The 17,807-nt window shown below is 42.7% G+C and overlaps 1 protein-coding gene across 7 annotated transcripts in view; it reads left to right on the top strand.

Moving 5' to 3' along the window:
- The window catches only part of LOC147019454 (plexin-A4-like), a 537,201-nt gene that overhangs the window by 450,605 nt on the left and 68,789 nt on the right, over positions 1–17,807 (top strand). For all 7 annotated transcript variants that reach the window (XM_085893965.1, XM_085893967.1, XM_085893963.1 and 4 more), the window contains one exon: positions 1,579–1,725. In XM_085893965.1, the coding sequence (XP_085750091.1) occupies positions 1,579–1,725 (147 nt within the window). The remainder of the gene's footprint in view (positions 1–1,578; positions 1,726–17,807) is intronic.

Here is a 17,807-nt window from a genome sequence, read left to right as displayed (position 1 = left end):
AGGACACTGAAGAATGATAAAGAAAGAGAGGGTGCTCAGAGGTGAATGTCTCCAATTCCGACATCAGTGGTGTGTTGACGTCTGCTGATCCATTCTGCATCCATCGTGCCGGCGACGTAACTAAGAAAAATAGAGGGCAGGAGTAGCCCAAAAGTGAACACGTTTCTCCCTCCTGGGCTTTGTCAGCATGTTGCCAAACACAACCGCCCCCCCCTCCTCCCGCCTCCCTCCCCCTCCCCTTCCCATTGACCTGTCAGAGTGTCTCATCTGAGACTTTATTTACTAATCACGCTTTAACTGCTGTTGAGAAACAAATTTGTATCACATCACTGCTATTGCCATTACAATTGTAACAAGCATGTCACCTGCCATGCAAACACAATGCCTATGTCAACACAAGCAGTGAAAGGGTTAATTTTCAAAAGCAGTCGGGAAATAGTCATGCATGTTCAACACCAACTTGTGTGTGCATCACCCAGTGGGAGAACAGCACATCATTCACTGCCTCTGCCTGGGTATGGATACCTTCAGCGTCAATGACTGAGCTTAAAAACCCCCCATGACACGTTAGCACCATGCATAGAAGGGGGGAGTAACCAATCGCTGAATTGTGATGGCAAAAAATACATTCACCCAACCTACTCCTCCTCTCACCTGTTGGTCTCTCTGACCATGTTCTTTTCAAAGCCCGTTGATCTCCAGTTGTTGTTTGAGTGACCTTAACGCCGCAGAATAAGCAGTTGTTCCCACAGACCAACTGACATAGACTGCAATCTGCAATCTTTCACAAAAGTATTCGGATTTTCATTTCTGCTGCATATAATATTGATTCTCTCTCTCTCTCTCTCTCTCTCTCTCTCTCTCTCTCTCTCTCTCTCTCTCTCTCTCTCTCTCTCTCTCTCTCTCTCTCTCTCTCTCTCTCTCTCTCTCTCTCTCTCTCTCTCTCTCTCTCTCTCTCTCTCTCTCTCTCTCTCTCTCTCTCTCTCCCTCTCTCCCTCTCTCCCTCTCTCCCTCTCTCCCTCTCTCCCTCTCTCCCTCTCTCCCTCTCTCCCTCTCTCCCTCTCTCCCTCTCTCCCTCTCTCCCTCTCTCCCTCTCTCCCTCTCTCCCTCTCTCCCTCTCTCCCTCTCTCCCTCTCTCCCTCTCTCCCTCTCTCCCTCTCTCCCTCTCTCCCTCTCTCCCTCTCTCTCCCTCTCTCCCTCTCTCCCTCTCTCCCTCTCTCCCTCTCTCCCTCTCTCCCTCTCTCCCTCTCTCTCCCTCTCTCCCTCTCTCCCTCTCTCCCTCTCTCCCTCTCTCCCTCTCTCTCTCTCTCTCTCTCTCTCTCTCCCTCTCTCCCTCTCTCCCTCTCTTCCTCTCTTCCTCTCTTCCTCTCTTTTCTCTCTCTCCCTCTTTCCATCCCCCCCACCCCAGCCCCCCCTTCCCCAAATGTACCTTTACACAAGCAATTTTGTTTGTGTTCCCTGTTACTTCTTCCAATTTCCTTATTATTTTCAATGTATTTCATTGTACGTCCTTGCTGTGGTCATGCACAAGCCTCATTAGCTCCATGTGCTTGTGTGTGTCCATATGCGTGTATGCAGGAGTGTGCTGGTGAGCCACTGTTCATGCTGTACTGTGCCATTAAACAACAGATGGAGAAGGGTCCCATTGATGCCATCACAGGAGAGGCACGCTACTCACTGAGTGAGGACAAGCTCATCCGGCAACAGCTTGAGTATCGAACCTTGGTGTGTCTTTTTACATTCTCCCCCTGGAAAAAAATTAATTTGCTTTCCTCTGTTACTGGTATATTTATCCACTATCCACAATTCCTTTGCTCATTGCATAGGGCTGACGAGATAGCTGAGAAGGATGCACACTTACCTCTTAACTGCATAGCTTAGGTTCAAATCCTGACTCAACTATAAACTGCCATCCGGATGTTTCACATGTAATGCGCGAGAAACATAAACGTGTGTTCTCTCCCTCGGACGGATGTTAAATTGGGTGTCCCGTCTGCTAGCAAATTAGTTGGTCGACGTTGAAGATCCCATGGTGTTCGCAAAGAGTAGACGAGTTATCATCGGCACCCTGAACAAATTCCAAATTCCTACTCCAACCTACTGAGTCAAACATCAGGCCGATCCAGTTGATCCATTAAAGACGGGTCAAAAACTCTCCCGGGCAAATCCCCCGAGGTTGGAATGATTGTAATTTCTAAAGATTCATCATAGTCACCTCTCCTCATTACATCTAACCAAATCTTCCTTCATGTTTTTATTGTGTAGATCCCAAATTTTATTTTGAGTGAAAGAAGGATTAACTGGATCTTGCACTCTTTTTCAGGTCTGTGCACATTGTTCACTTTCTGGAAGCATTTATTTTGGCCCTTGGCTGGCTGAAATAATTTTACTCCCTTGGCTTTGTGTTTGTCCGAATAACTTAATGAGTAGATATACCGCCTTGTGTTTTCGACAAGTTTTCACAACCCTAACAAACATTCCAAGGGACTTTTGAAAGTTCTTGATTGTATAAAGAGGCTTCCTCTACAAGACAAGGGCGGGTTCGATATCGAAACCTTTCATTGACAGTGTAATGGTAACTCCAGCACAATTGAAAACGAAGTCAGGAAGTCAGGTTTTCCCCACGGATGTGAGTTTCTTCATTGCCAGTGCTGCAGTAGACTTGATCGCCACTAGATGTCACGTGCCGATCAACAGCACAAGATCGCAGGTGCGATACAGTAAAGCATGCAAGAGGAGCTTGTAATAATTGTTTTTTTGGGGTCAACAGGTAAAAATCAAAATTGCTAATTGAAAGAAGGTTTGGGATTCTCAGAACTCAAACAAGTGGTTCTTTCATTTTGCCATGCACCTCTGGGCATAGTTTGCAATGCCCTGAAGTCAGATATATTAGATCTATGAGCTTGGATTCCCAAACCGGTTGACCACTTAAATTCCCAAATAGATGCACATTCTCTGAAATTTCCACATGATTTAAGAGTTGGAGTCCAATTGCCCGACAGAAACAAACTAGTAAAACTACCTTGATTATGAACAAATTATATGAAATACTATGGACATACAAGAACAATAACTAAATGACGGGATAATATAAAACAATGAAAATTACGAACTAGAAAGAGCAATCAGAGATTGCAGACCCTCGCCAGCACTCTTTGTTGTGGTGTGGTGTTTGTGTAATTGTTTTTGTGTGGTGTGTGGACTGTGCATTGACGATGTAGGTTTATGTTCATGCTGCGGATAAACAGACCTTTTTGGTTTTACTGTTTCGATTATCATTCCATTCGTCTGAATTTTGTAGACGTTTTCACGTTTTAATAGTACAGAATTTGTCTCACCCCGAAGGGGTTGTGAGACCATTGTAACGTCCGTGTCTGTCTGTCTGTCTGTCCATAGCTACACATTTTCACTTTAAATCTTTTATTTTTCTTTGCAACCGCTTGTCAGATTGATGCAAAACTACACGGAGGGACTGACTCTCCGTATAGAACATTTTATTGTTTATAGATGTGCTCACGTTCTTAATACACTTGCTTTATGAACATAGAAAGTTCCACAATGACCGTCGGCAGGAGTACAAAGAAACGCCACTGAAGCCCAGGATTCATGTACTCTCCCACACTGAATTTTTCTCCTCTGAAGGTCTCTGTCTTTCTCTTTATACTTAGCTTTCAAGCACCTTTATATACAGTATGTCATCACACCTGTAACATTAAAAAGTGATCGCTTTAAAGAGCCCCAAAACAATGTGTTTCATTTCTCGACATCGACTCGCATGTTAAATCACCTCTGCTTGTCTATCTTTGGAAAGACACTCATTCTATGGGATTTCAAAGTTTAGGTTGATGACGTTCACAATCCATGCACGAGCTCACCAATTTGTACAATTTGTGGATTTTTTTCAATCTGCAGGCAACAAATTATCTGTCGTTTACCCTGAGTTATCAAGCCTGTGAATTTAAAGTCATTAGCGACAATCACTTTAAATACAGTCAATAAGGCCGCTCCATTTATTCTGAGGCAATGCACAACAATTGAAGCTTTTACTTTAGCAACTTATTTAGTGTTCTTCTTCTTATTGCGTATGGAAGCTTGGCTGCTGGCTAGCTATCACTTTGTTGGGGCACGACAATGCCGCTGATGCTGTGCCTTTATACCAGTACACTGATACTCATTTTGCTGACCTCGGAAGGACAACAGGCTGAGTCAACCTCACCTGGTGTTAATTCAGTGGCCAGAGCGGCTCAAACTCAGAACCCTAAGATCCCAAACCATACACCCTGACCGCTAACCAACACCAGACTTACTTATTTAGTGTAATCACACCTTTTACTCCGAATCATACCTTTCACTCCTAGTCATATGGTATCACAAACTTTCTCTTCCTGGAAGAAGGCTATGGTCTCGCAATGGGAATCTCCTCATAGTCCCTCAAAGGAGGATGAAAGCATCCTCTGGACGTCGTTTTACCCTGAGATATCGAGCCTTGACTGGGATTGATTTTTAATTCACTCTTTCTTCACTTTAATCTCTCATGAGCTGAAACATTCACTTCTGTTGAAACCTATGTCAGACCGTAACATTAAGTTCATTAACATTCAACACCTCGGCAAGTAATTGTCCAATTCAATTCCGTATCCACATCTCACTGATGATCCGAAACAATTGATCTCTCTCTCTCTCTCTCTCTCTCTCTCTCTCTCTCTCTCTCTCTCTCTCTCTCTCTCTCTCTCTCTCTCTCTCTCTCTCTCTCTCTCTCTCTCTCTCTCTCTCTCTCTCTCTCTCTCTCTCTCTCTCTCTCTCTCTCTCTCTCTCTCTCCCTCTCCCTCTCTCCCTCTCCCTCTCCCTCTCCCTCTCCCTCTCCCTCTCCCTCTCCCTCTCCCTCTCCCTCTCCCTCTCCCTCTCCCTCTCCCTCTCCCTCTCCCTCTCCCTCTCCCTCTTTTTCACCCCACCCTTAATATCCCTGTCAGTGAAGCGACAGGTTGTATGTATGTATATGTGCACATATATATATATATATATATATATATATATATATATATATATATATATATATATATATATGTATATGTATATATGAGGCCCTGCGAGGAGGAGTGATGTAAGCGACATTTTTTAATGATATGATGATGATAGGCTCGGATGATCGGGGAAGGGTTAAAATAGTGCTGTATGGCATTAACTCCAAAACGGCCGATGTGTCCTTTACATCACTCCTCCTCATGGCGCCGTATATATATATATATATATATATATATATATATATATATATATATATATATATATATATATATATATATATATATATATATATATATATATATATATATATATATATATATAGATATATAGATATATAGATATATAGATATATAGATATATAGATATATATATATATATATATATATAGATATATAGATATATATATAGATATATAGATATATATATATAGATATCTTCTTCTTCTTCTTTCGGCTGCTCCCGTTAGGGGTCGCCACAGCGGATCATCCATATGATCCGCATCGTGATTTGGCACATGTTTTACACCGGATGCCCTTCCTGACGCAACCCTGGTCTCCTCTTACGACACAGGGATATGGTACACCTATTTTAACCGGGGTATACACCGGCCCAGTATACTGGTACTCATTTCGCCGACCTCGGAGGGATGACAGGCTGAGTCAACCCCCTGGTGTATTAATTCAGTGGCTCAACGGGGCTTGAACTCAGGACCTTTTGGATCCCAAGCCGCTGCCCTAACCACTGCGCCAACACCAGGTATGTATGTATGTATGTATGTATGTATGTATGTATGTATGTATGTATATATATATATATATATATATATATATATATATATATATATATATATATATATATATATATATATATATATATATATATATATATATATATATATTGGTACGGATTCGCGCCCGCCGGCGTGCGGACGGCCACGTAACTCGAATCGCGGCACGTCGCCCACCGGACGGACAATCCAGTCGTGACCCTCTCGGACTAACGCCGGGAACCAGTCACGGGTGGACCTTTCGGTCTCACCGCGATCGAGCCAATCAGCCCCCGCGTGGGATAGGGTTGCTCGCCAAATTCGACCTACCTAAGTACCCACACGGAGGGTAGACCGGGCGATCGCACCTCGCCGCAGGTCGACTTCGGACACGGGCCACTTAAGCGACCCGTTCCGTACTATCGGGATAACCGAGCGGTGTTATCGTCGGCCTCGACGGTTCGATTAATTATCGGGCGTATTCAGCCCACTACCAACCCTTTACGTGAAGCAAGATGAGGATTCAATGAAAGAAATAAAGAAGCGAAGCGGGAAACAGTTCAACACAAAGCACATTTATTCGCGATGAACGGAAAGCACACATATTCAATTCCACCAAAAGCACATAGAAAAGGAAAAGAAACACAATGCAATTTTACACAAAAAGCAAATGCGACAATGCAGATCTAATACCGATTACGCGAGCACACGGCAACACTTATACAATTTTACTTCACAGACGGCGCCGACAACACATATCCAAAACCAAGAAAAAGAATACCCTCAAGGATGAGGCGGGCCTGAGGCCGAGACCGGGTCGGGCCTACCCGTCTGGTGATGAGACGCGGAGCGGCGATGGTGCCTCAACTCCGCGGGCCTCGCGGACAGTGTCTGGTAGGGGGTGGGAAGGGGGCCCCCTTGGTCGCACTATCTCAGCGCGGGGGGAAACAGGAGGGGGTTGCTGATGCTCGGGGGAAAGGAGGATTTCTACTCTGCCTCGAGTCCCGCGACGAGCGTCTCCACCTTGACCAGGTCGCGCCGTCGGCCTCCCTGGTGTGCAGCTCCCGGCACGACGTGAGCACCCCCTCGTCTGCCCTCGCCGCCTCTCCACAGCTCCGTCCTCTTCGCTCCGACTCCAACGCACACGACGACGACGACCAACTCCTTCTTGCTTCTTCTTCCCAACTCCACCGACTGCGAAGTCTTCACTGACTTGACTGACGAACGCGGCCGCTTATATAAGCCCCGTGGCTTCGCCTTTGACCCCCTGCCTTCGACCTTTCACCTCGCTCCCCATTGGCCCGAGAAAAAGTGGGCGTGAATGCTTTTTGATCCATAAATTTGCATATAGCGATCGCCCTCCAACGCCCTGGAGGCGGGGCCAAATCGCCCCTCGCTCACCAATTGGACGGAACAAAAGTGGGCGTGTGTCGTTTTTGATCCGTTTTTGAAGCGGAAAATCCGTGGTTTTGTACACGCTGTTCGGCGCGCGCCCTGCACGAGTCCAACACCGGTACCCACAAGCGGCGCAAGAACTGTGGTGATGCGACGGTTGCGAGGTGTGACGTGAAGTGGCGCCGCGGTGGGTGGTTGATGTTGTGGTTGGTGGTGGTAACAATGGCGGTTGGTCCAAAATAAAGATAGTAAAAGAAAAACGGCTATCCTGAAGAGTCGCAGCACGCATAAATGACATGTATTCCCACTAGACAACGTGTTTGGGCCTAACTACACATATACTTACTGAGATATCTCACCTAAGGGACCTGAATGGTGGTTTGCGAATTTGGTAACCACAACAATATATATATATATATATATATATATATATATATATATATATATATATATATATATATATATATATATATATATATATATATATATATATATATATATATATATATCGGCATGCCCCTTTTTTTGTTCCACCATCAGATTTTTGTTACTGCATGAAATGAAACAAGCTTTGACATATATAGTAATGATATTATTGTCTTCCTTAAGAGGCCCCTCAAAATTCGTTTTGATGATTATGGTAGTTAAATCTTATTATTATCTATATTAATATTTCGGCACGCCCCTTTTTCTTCCACCATCAGATTTTTGTTTCTGCATGAAATGAAACAAGCTTTGACATATATAGTAATGATATTATTGTCTTACTTAAAGAGGCACCTCAAAATTCGTTTTGATGATTATGGTAGTTAAACAGTTCATGTTCTAAATTTGCAAAATGGGAGGAATTATTGCACAAAAAAGAAATAAAAATGTTTCCCATTTTTTAGAGGACCACTAAGATCAGTTTGTAAAACCTTTTGTAGAGTATGTTATTATTAATCACGATATGCCATAGTAAATTGCTCATGTTATTGAGCTGTCAATAAGCTATCAATCATAGATATATAATAAACTCACTTGAGTATTCATATCTCTATTTCAATGCATAATATCAAGTGGTACCTTCATGATGACCGAATAAAACCGGTCTCGATGTCCGTCCGTCCGTATATCTGTTCACAATCAAACCGATCATGATGCATTTTAAGGCTTTCCGAGAGCTTTGGAGAGATTACCTACACTCCCGCACGGTGCTGTTTTTATTATTCCTACTGCACTTCATTAGAACATAGATCGTGGATGGATGCGCAGATCCCAGGAGAACAACTATAGCTGTACAGAACAATTCATATTATTGATGGATAAAAATGATATTTAATTAACATTATATTATAATAAATTGTTTATTTAAAATATCTTCAAATTTTGTGAGTTTTTAGTTTGTTGTGAAATATTAGGTCCACGGGTCTCCGCATCGTGGCGTACAGGCTTAAGTCGTACTTCTGTTTACTACCGTAGCAAATCACATAACCATCCGATTGACATGCTGTTAACAGTTTCAGAATCAGCTAAAATCTACAAGATATGAATATGTAGACGAAACTGATCTGGCCAACTTAAATCTACAAGATATGAATATGTACACAAAACTGATCTGGCCTTTTGGATCACTTTAAAGTAGGGTGCCCTGTAATTTTAATGCGCTCTAAGGATCCTCCGGAACTCACAAATGGTACACGTTGTATAGTCACTAAACTACGTGGTAATATCATCGAAGTGGAGCTCCTGCTGGACAGTCGAATGGGTAAGTTTTGATAACATTGAGAGCACGCTGAAAAACACTGCCATACGTCGTTGTACGTTGGCTTTAAACGTTGTACTTTTTGGTTGTCCTCAAATTTTTTCATGCTTGAAATTTCACGACGTATGCCGGCGTATGACTCACACGTTCCGCTACGCTGGCCACAAGTTGTATGCACGGTCTGCGATCGTTGACAGACGTCAACACATGCTACTGGTAAGTTAATCATAAGTTGAGACACGCCGAGGTAATGTTTAGCGTACCCGAAACTTATTTCCAACCTATGATTAACGTGTTGTTGGCACGTTACGTGATCGTTGCCACACATCGACAGACGTTACTTTTAAGTTACTCATAGGCTGAAAGACGTCGGTATAATGGATCGTCCTTGCATCAGCGTCCACGGCCACGGCCAGGACACTTATTTGCAGCATTCTTCAAACTTTTCTTCGGCATGACGAGGATGTTCACACTTCGATGTCTAGCTTGGCTATGATTCCAATTGTCCATCGGCAGCGTCTATTTAAAATAGTCGACTTTGAGCGTTTTAACACGTTCAGAAGAAACGCTTCAAATTTCCAAACCCCAGCGTCAAAAAACAAAGGCGAGTGACAGCAATTTAAATCGTTCATTGTAAACAATGAAAATAGTTGAGTGGTACCGTTGAAAAGTCGTTGAGTATAAAAAAAATCCAATTGTTGAGCGCAAGCGTCTACTTTCAATAGTGGAGATGCAGCCATTTAAATCGTTGAGTTTATCATTTAAATCGTTAAATCGTTAAACGCAAGGACGATCCATCATAACCCACACCCTCCCCCTCACACTCACCTACTACTGCCAACATGAACAAACTACTACTAATACTAATACTAATACTGATACTGATACTGTTACTGCTGACATGGACATCGACTCAAAAAGGACTCGAAAACACTGTTGGGTTCCCCTTTTATGAACACCATTTTTATACACCAATTCCCAAAACCGCTGGGAACACGTCTTTATGTGGCAGTTGTAAGCTAGAAACACGTTCATTTATTTTTTTGTCGACCGGAAGACGTCATTGGAATACGTCTACATACGTCGATGTGTGTTGGGACTACGTAAAGAATTGGTTCAAAGCACGTCAAACATAAGTTAGAAATAAGTTTCGCGTAAAAAAGACATTACCGCGACGTGTTTCGACTGATGAGTAGCTTATAAGTAGCCTTTGTGGACGTGTGTAAGCGTCCGCATATCGTGTGTAAAACTTATCCCCATCGCATGCGGAACGTGTGTCATACGCCGTGTACGTCGTAAAATTTTGAACATGTTTAAAATTTCTTGACGTACTCTACTTACTACGACGTATAATAGCGTACTTTAGCATTCTACTCACGTATACCAAACTTACTCATACCGTATTTGACGTGCCCCAACGTTTTAGACACATTTTTCTTAGGTCGGCATACGCTGGCAAGATCGCCAAGGTGTGACCGCGATGTTGACACTTCCATTTCTACGGCAGTTATGATTCGAATCGTTGTGCGTCAGCCTTTTAATAGGCTACGTCACGACATCGTCGGCGATGCGTGCAACGCGCTATGCCTAAGTTAGACTATCGTTGGGCATCGGTTGTGTAGGCCGACAACAGGTTCAGCATTCATTGGTATAAGTTATCTATAACACAACAAAACGTTCTGTGACCGTTACCAATGCGTTATACATAAGACCAAGTCGCTATGAATACGTCCGAATCTTTAAAAAAAAACATCAAAAGTTCAACGTAAGCCAGCGTTTTACATAAATTTTAATACGTTGCCATCGCTGGCTAAAACGTCAAGGTGTGACCGGGCCTTTACATCACTCCTCACGGCTCCTCATACGTATATGTATGTATGTATGTATGTATATATATATATATATATATATATATATATATATATATATATATATATATATCTATATATATATGTATATATATATATATATATATATATATATATATATATATGTATATATATATATATGTATATATATATATATATGTATATATATATATATATATATATATATATGTATATATATATATATATATATATATATATATATATATATATATATATATATATATATATATATATATATCTTCTTCTTCATCTTTCGGCTTGCTCCCGTTAGGGGTCGCCACAGCGGACCAACTGTCTCCATTTTGCTCTATCCTCCACATCTTCCATTGACACTCCAACCACCCTCATGTCCGCCCTCACTGCATCCATGAACCTCTTCTTTGGCCTTCCTCTTCTCCTCCTGCCTGGCGGCTCCATCTTCAACATCCTTCTCCCGATATACTCCACTTCCCTCCTGTGCACATGTCCAAACTATCTCAATCTCGCCTCTCTCACTTTGTCTCCAAACCGTCCTACCTGTGCTGTCCCTCTAATACACTCATTTCTTATCCTATCCATCCTCGTCACTCCCAACGAGAATCGCAGCATCTTTAGCTCTGCCACCTCCAGCTCTGCTTCCTGTCTTTTTGTTAGCGCCACCGCCTCCAAACCATACAACATAGCTGGTCTCACTACCGTCTTGTATACTTTCCCCTTCACTCTTGCAGCTACCCTTCTGTCACAAATCACTCCTGCAACTCTTCTCCACCCACTCCATCCTGCCTGCACTCTCTTTTTCACTTCTCTCCCACACTCTCCGTTACTTTGGACAGTTGATCCCAAGTATTTAAACCAATCCACCTTCCCCACCTCAACTCCTTGCAACTGCACCATACCACCACCCTCCCTCTCATTTACGCACATGTACTCCGTCTTACTCCGACTGACTAACATTCCCCTTCTCTCCAGTGCGTACCTCCACCTCTCAAGGCTCGATTCAGCCTGCTCTCTACTCTCCCTACAGATCATGATGTCATCCGCGAACATCATGGTCCATGGAGACTCCAGTCTGATCTCGTCCGTCAACCTGTCCATCACCATTGCAAACAGGAAAGGGCTCAGAGTCGATCCTTGATGCAATCCCACCTTCACCATAAACCGGTCCGTCATGCCTACCGCACACCTCACCGCTGTCACACTGTCCTCATACATATCCTGCACGATCCTCACATACTTCTCCACCACTCCCGACTTCCTCATACAATGCCACAACTCCTCTCTTGGCACCCTATCATAAGCTTTCTCTAAATCCACAAACACACAATGTAACTCTTTCTGGCCTTCCCTATACTTCTCCATCAACATTCTCAAAGCAAACATTGCATCAGTGGTGCTCTTTCCTGGCATAAACCCATATTGCTGCTCACAGATCGTCACCTCTCCTCTCAACCGAGCTTCCACTACTCTTTCCCACAACTTCATGGTGTGGCTTAACAACTTTATCCCTCTGTAATTTCCACAGCTCTGCACATCACCCTTATTCTTGAAAATCGGAATCAGTACACTTAATCTCCACTCCTCCGGCATCCTCTCACTTTCCAAGACTTTATTAAACAATCTGGTTAACAACCCCACTGCCATCTCTCCTAAGCACTTCCATGCCTCCACTGGTATACCATCTGGGCCAACCGCCTTTCCACTTTTCATCTTCTTCATAGCAGTCCTCACTTCATCCTTACTGATCCACCCCACTTCCAGATTCACTATCTCCACCTCTTCCAACCTTCTCTCTCTCTCATTTTCTTCATTCATCAGCTCCTCAAAGTACTCCATCCACCTTCTCAACACACTCTCCTTGCTCGTCAGCACATTCCCATTTGCGTCCTTTATCACCCTAACCTGCAGCACATCCTTCCCAGCTCGGTCCCTCTGTCTTGCCAATCGGTATAAATCCTTTTCCCCTTCTTTTGTATCCAACTTCTCATACAGCTCGTCGTATGCCTTTTCCTTGGCCTTTGCCACCTCTCTTTTGCTTTTCGACGCCACTCCTTGTACTCCTGCCGACTTTCTTCATCTCTCTGACTATCCCACTTCTTTTTCGCCAACCCCTTCTTCCTTATACTTTCCTGTACTTCCTCATTCCACCACCAAGTCTCCTTATCTTCCTTCCTCTGTCCAGATGTCACACCAAGTACCTTCCTAGCTATCTCCCTCACAACTTCTGCTGTCGTTGCCCAATCATCCCACCCATCTTTACCACCATCCAACGCCTGTCTCACCTCCTCCCTAAATTTCACGCAACAGTCTTCCTCCTTCAGCTTCCACCATCTGGTCCTTGGTTCAGCCCTCACTCTCTTCCTCAACCTCACCTCTAAAGTCATCCTACAGACCACCAATCGATGCTGTCGAGCTACACTCTCCCCTGCCACAACCTTACAGTCACTAATCTCTTTCAGGTTGCATCTCCGACTTAAGATGTAATCCACCTGTGTGCACTTTCCTCCACTCTTGTATGTCACCCTGTGTTCCTCCTTCTTCTTGAAATACGTGTTTACCACTGCCATTTCCATTCTTTTTGCAAACTCTACCACCATTTGCCCTTCCACATTTCTCTTGTTGAGACCGTACTATATATATATATATATATATATATATATATATATATATATATATATATATATATATATATATATATATATATATATATATATATATATATATATATATATATATATATATATATATATATATATTGTGGATTTTGTATATATTGGATTTATACATATATTGGATTTATACTTATATATTGGATAGCAGAACAAATTTTGAAAAAATCAGGAAATGAGTTTTCCCTTGGAGACTTTGTAAGTTGGTTTTATTTTGGAGACTTGAAATGTGGGTTCTGGCTTGATAACTCACAATGTGATACATATCTTGGATACTCAACATGAATGTGGTTATACCTTGGAGACTTGGAAAGTTGGGTTTATTTTGGAGATTTGAAATTTGGTTTCTTCCAAGAAGACTCTTGGGGATCTAAACCTATCGATGTGGTTCTTTGTTGGATGGTGCTTGATGAGAGCAATATCAAGAAAGTTCTGGGAAGAAAGTGCAGGAAAGTTCTTACTCTCCCTTTCTACTTCATCAAACCTGAAAGCTTTTAAAGACAGAATTGGAAGAAGAGAAAAAACATTAAAATATATATATATATATATATATATATATATATATATATATATATATATATATATATATATATATATATATATTGTTAGTTCTGGGAAGAAAGTGCAGGAAAGTTCTTACTCCCCCTTTCTTTCATCAGGGGCTGACTTTCATCAGCAGGGACTGGCAAGCTAGTCAGGATAGAAAGGACAATGGACGGTGCAAAGTTCAGTGGAATCCTTGATGAAAACCTGCTCGAGTCAGCCATGGATCTGAAACTGGATAGGAAGTTCACATTTCATCAGGCCAATGATCAAAGCACAAAGCTAAAGCCACACTGGAGTAGCTGAATAAGAAGAAAATAAATATGTTCTTGAGTTGCCCAGTCAAAGTTCTGACTTGAACCTAACTTCACATTTATGGCGACATTTGTAGATTGCATTCCATCGACGATCCCCATCAAACTTGGCAGAACTATAGCAATTTTCATGTGAAGAATGGACAAAGATTTCACCATCTCACTGTGCCAATCTGGGAGAGATATACCCACAAACACTGATAACAGTTATTGCTGGAAAAGGTTCTTCCACCAAGTACTGATCGGAGGGGTTGAATACTGTTACAACCAGTGAATTTTGATTTGTACATGTTCTTTACAGGTATTCCTATCATGTAACCTCCTTCAACTATAACTGTGTTTAGTTTGATCTCTTCAGGTATGAATAAAACAATTTCATCTGGAAAATAATTTCTACATAATTTGTAATTCATTTAAAAATTGCATTGTTGGTCGGGGGTGAATAGTTTTGCAGGCCATTGTATTTCAGTGTTACCTGATCCAGTTCTATCACCTCCGGTTATTTCCTTACTCTCACTTATCTCTCAACTTATGTTGTTATACAATTTAAAGTGTACTGTATTGTACTGAATGCCCAGTAGAAGGAAAATTCCCATGTTTTTTTATGTGAATCTTCTCCAAAACGGCTGAACAGATCGAAAGGAAACTTCGCACAAATGTTTCCCAAGCCTTGAGGATACTTGGGTATTCACAAATAATTGATGTCACATGGTCTGGCAGCCATATTGGCTTGAGCGAAAATGTTAAAATTTTTTTATCTTGAACCGCTTCATCAATCGACGTGAAATTTTACAATTATGATGTAGTAGTTATGGGGAATATGTTTTAAATTTCAACCTGATCGGATGCATGGTCTGGCAGCCAGAATTTATTTTTTTTAATCTGGGTTCTTTTTAAATTTTTTTGAATGAGGCTCACTTGGCTGTGCCTGGATGGGTTTGAGGGAAGAAGAGTACCAGATGAAACCCAAATAATATCAAGGTTCTTCCTGACGACTCCATATTTGCTCTTTACCTTTTTGGGTTCCTTCTGATGACTCCAACGTACCTACAGTATTTGGTCTTCCATTTGATTTGAATTGAATTTATTTTAGTCCCATTCCGAATTCAATCGAATAATCTATATATTGATACTGAAGGACCAATTTTGTGCTCCTCCTAGCGGTCGCATCACGTTTTTCTCGGTACTGTGACCTGGACTGAAAGAAACTTCGTACCTGTAAGAGTGCATCGCATATAGTGGCAATAGTCAACTTTCAACTCTGAAGCAGAATAAACACTTTTCGTTTTACATTTGTTTACATGGTGACGTGTGACGTCACCGCTGAGAGGCGTCAGGACGTCATGACATCATCGGTCATTCGGTGACGTCATTACGTCTGTCGACGACAGACCGTCACTGCTGGGCGGTGTAATTCCACTCCTCGAAAATAGCGTCTGAAATGTAAAACCCTCTTCTGCACATGCTGACTACCTCAGAATGTGAATTTGACACAAAAAATGTAACAATAAACATTGTATCTTCTATATATTAAAACTGAAGGACCAATTTTGTGCTCCTTGCGGTCGCGTCACGTTTTTCTCGGTCCTGTGATCTGGACTGAAAGACACTTCGTAGCTGTAAGAGTGCATCACACTTAGTAGCAATAGTCAACCTTCAACTCTGAAGCAGAATAAACACTTTTCGTTGAGACGGGGGCAGGGAGTGAAGAGGCGGGGCAGGAGATGAAGAAATGGGGGCAGGGAGTGAAGAGGCGGGGGGGCAGGGTAAGCAAATTTTTGGGCGGGGGTAAGCAAATTGAAAGCGGGAGATGGGGGGAAATGGGGCGGGGTTGGGGTGAATTAGGCGGGGTTGAGTGTGAGGGGGTGGACAAGGGGGCGGGGGCAAGTGGGGCGGGGAGTGAAGAGGCGGGGCCGGGGTAATTACATTTTTGGGCGGGGTTAAGCAAGTTGAAGGCGGGGGGGGAATGGGGCAGGGGCAGGGGTTGAGTAGGCGGGGACAAGCACGCCCTGTCCAGTCCATGTCCCTTGAGTGTGGGTGAGCTGGTGAGGGTGGTTGAATGAACGGAATCCATCTGTGACGGGGTTTCGGCTAGTAAATAATAAACGTCATGGGTTAGGGTCAGGTGTCCAAACAAAGTGGGGTTGTATCAAAGTGGGACGTCTTTGTACCTGGTCATCACTGCCAGCAGTTATATAGTGGCAGTTCTAGTTATGTCTATTATTATTAATTATGTAACACACCAGTGCACAAACACCACACCAAACTACACAAACACCACACAAAACAAGTCCTGGTGAGGGTCTACAATATCTGATTGCTCTTTTTCTAGTTATTGATTGATTTTGTTTGTTTTTATCTGTATGACACAAGAGTGGTTAAGTTTTTGTTTATTACAATGAAAAATGCTTCAGCAAGCAATAAGGAGCGATAACATTTGCAGTTGGATGCCTGGTGTTGGCTTAATGTTTAGGGTGGTGGACTTGCGATCCTAGGGTCCTGAATTCAAATCCTGCCTACCATTGAATTAATACCAGGTGGGATTGACTCAGCCTGTCATCCTTCTGAGGTTGGCAAAATGAGTACCAGCTTGTGAGCTTGCTGGGATGATTGAGCCATTTGAGTATCTTGCGTCGGAGTGGCGACCCTTCCAGGATTGTGCCCAATAGCCCAGGAGACTACTTCAGCAGCACCAACGCTCTGCATAGTGTATGGTCTCAATGGATTTTGATTTTGATTCATAGTTGATGAAGTGCTCAAGCCAATCACCACCTCCTCCGGTTGGCAGTTGCCACACAGACACTGAAGTTGTTAATAACTCAGCTGAGAACTGGAGCTGGTGTGCATCTGATTTCCTGCCTGATGTTATTTTTTAACCTCCTGCAGTGTGTGGGTTTTTTGTAGACATTATCTTTGAAGGACCACCATAGGTATTAAATGGGAGGAGACAGATCTGGGGAGTAGAGAGGCTATGGGTTGTGCATCCGTCAATAAATGAGTCGATCACCCGGGAAATGTCATCTCTTAAACTCCAAAGCACCATTAGACATACGCACTGTCTCGCTGGAAGATGACTGAATTAATGGTGATGTCTTGCTTCTTTCTCAGTGCTGGAAGGAATCTTCAAGATAAGTGAATTCATAGCAATGTCTTTCTTCCAGAAGGAATCTTCTCTGTGTTGTTTAGAATTAATTTGTTTGGAAAACGGCAGTGACGTCATCTCAAATAAGAAAAGTGCTAGTATACCGCTACATTTGACAGCACACCAAACTGTTACTTTTGCTGCAGAAACTGGTTGCTCTTTTGTTCGTGCAGTGGATGTTCTGCCCAAAATTGCATGTTATGGTCGTTCAACTGGCTGCTAAGATGGAAGTGGGCCTCGTCACTAAAGAAAATGTTGTCTCGAAAATCCTGGTTTTCTTTGATTCGCTGGGCCATGGTGGTGTTAAATTCCAACCTCTCCCCTTATTTTTTTCAGTCTGGTGTTAC

The sequence above is a fragment of the Eptatretus burgeri genome, chromosome 9 (assembly GCF_056783735.1).
Source record: "Eptatretus burgeri isolate ZD-2024b chromosome 9, Ebu_testis_v1, whole genome shotgun sequence".
NCBI classification, from domain to species: Eukaryota; Metazoa; Chordata; class Myxini; order Myxiniformes; family Myxinidae; genus Eptatretus; species Eptatretus burgeri.
Note: the sequence above shows the minus strand (reverse complement) of the source record. Positions and strands in the feature narration are given on the sequence as shown.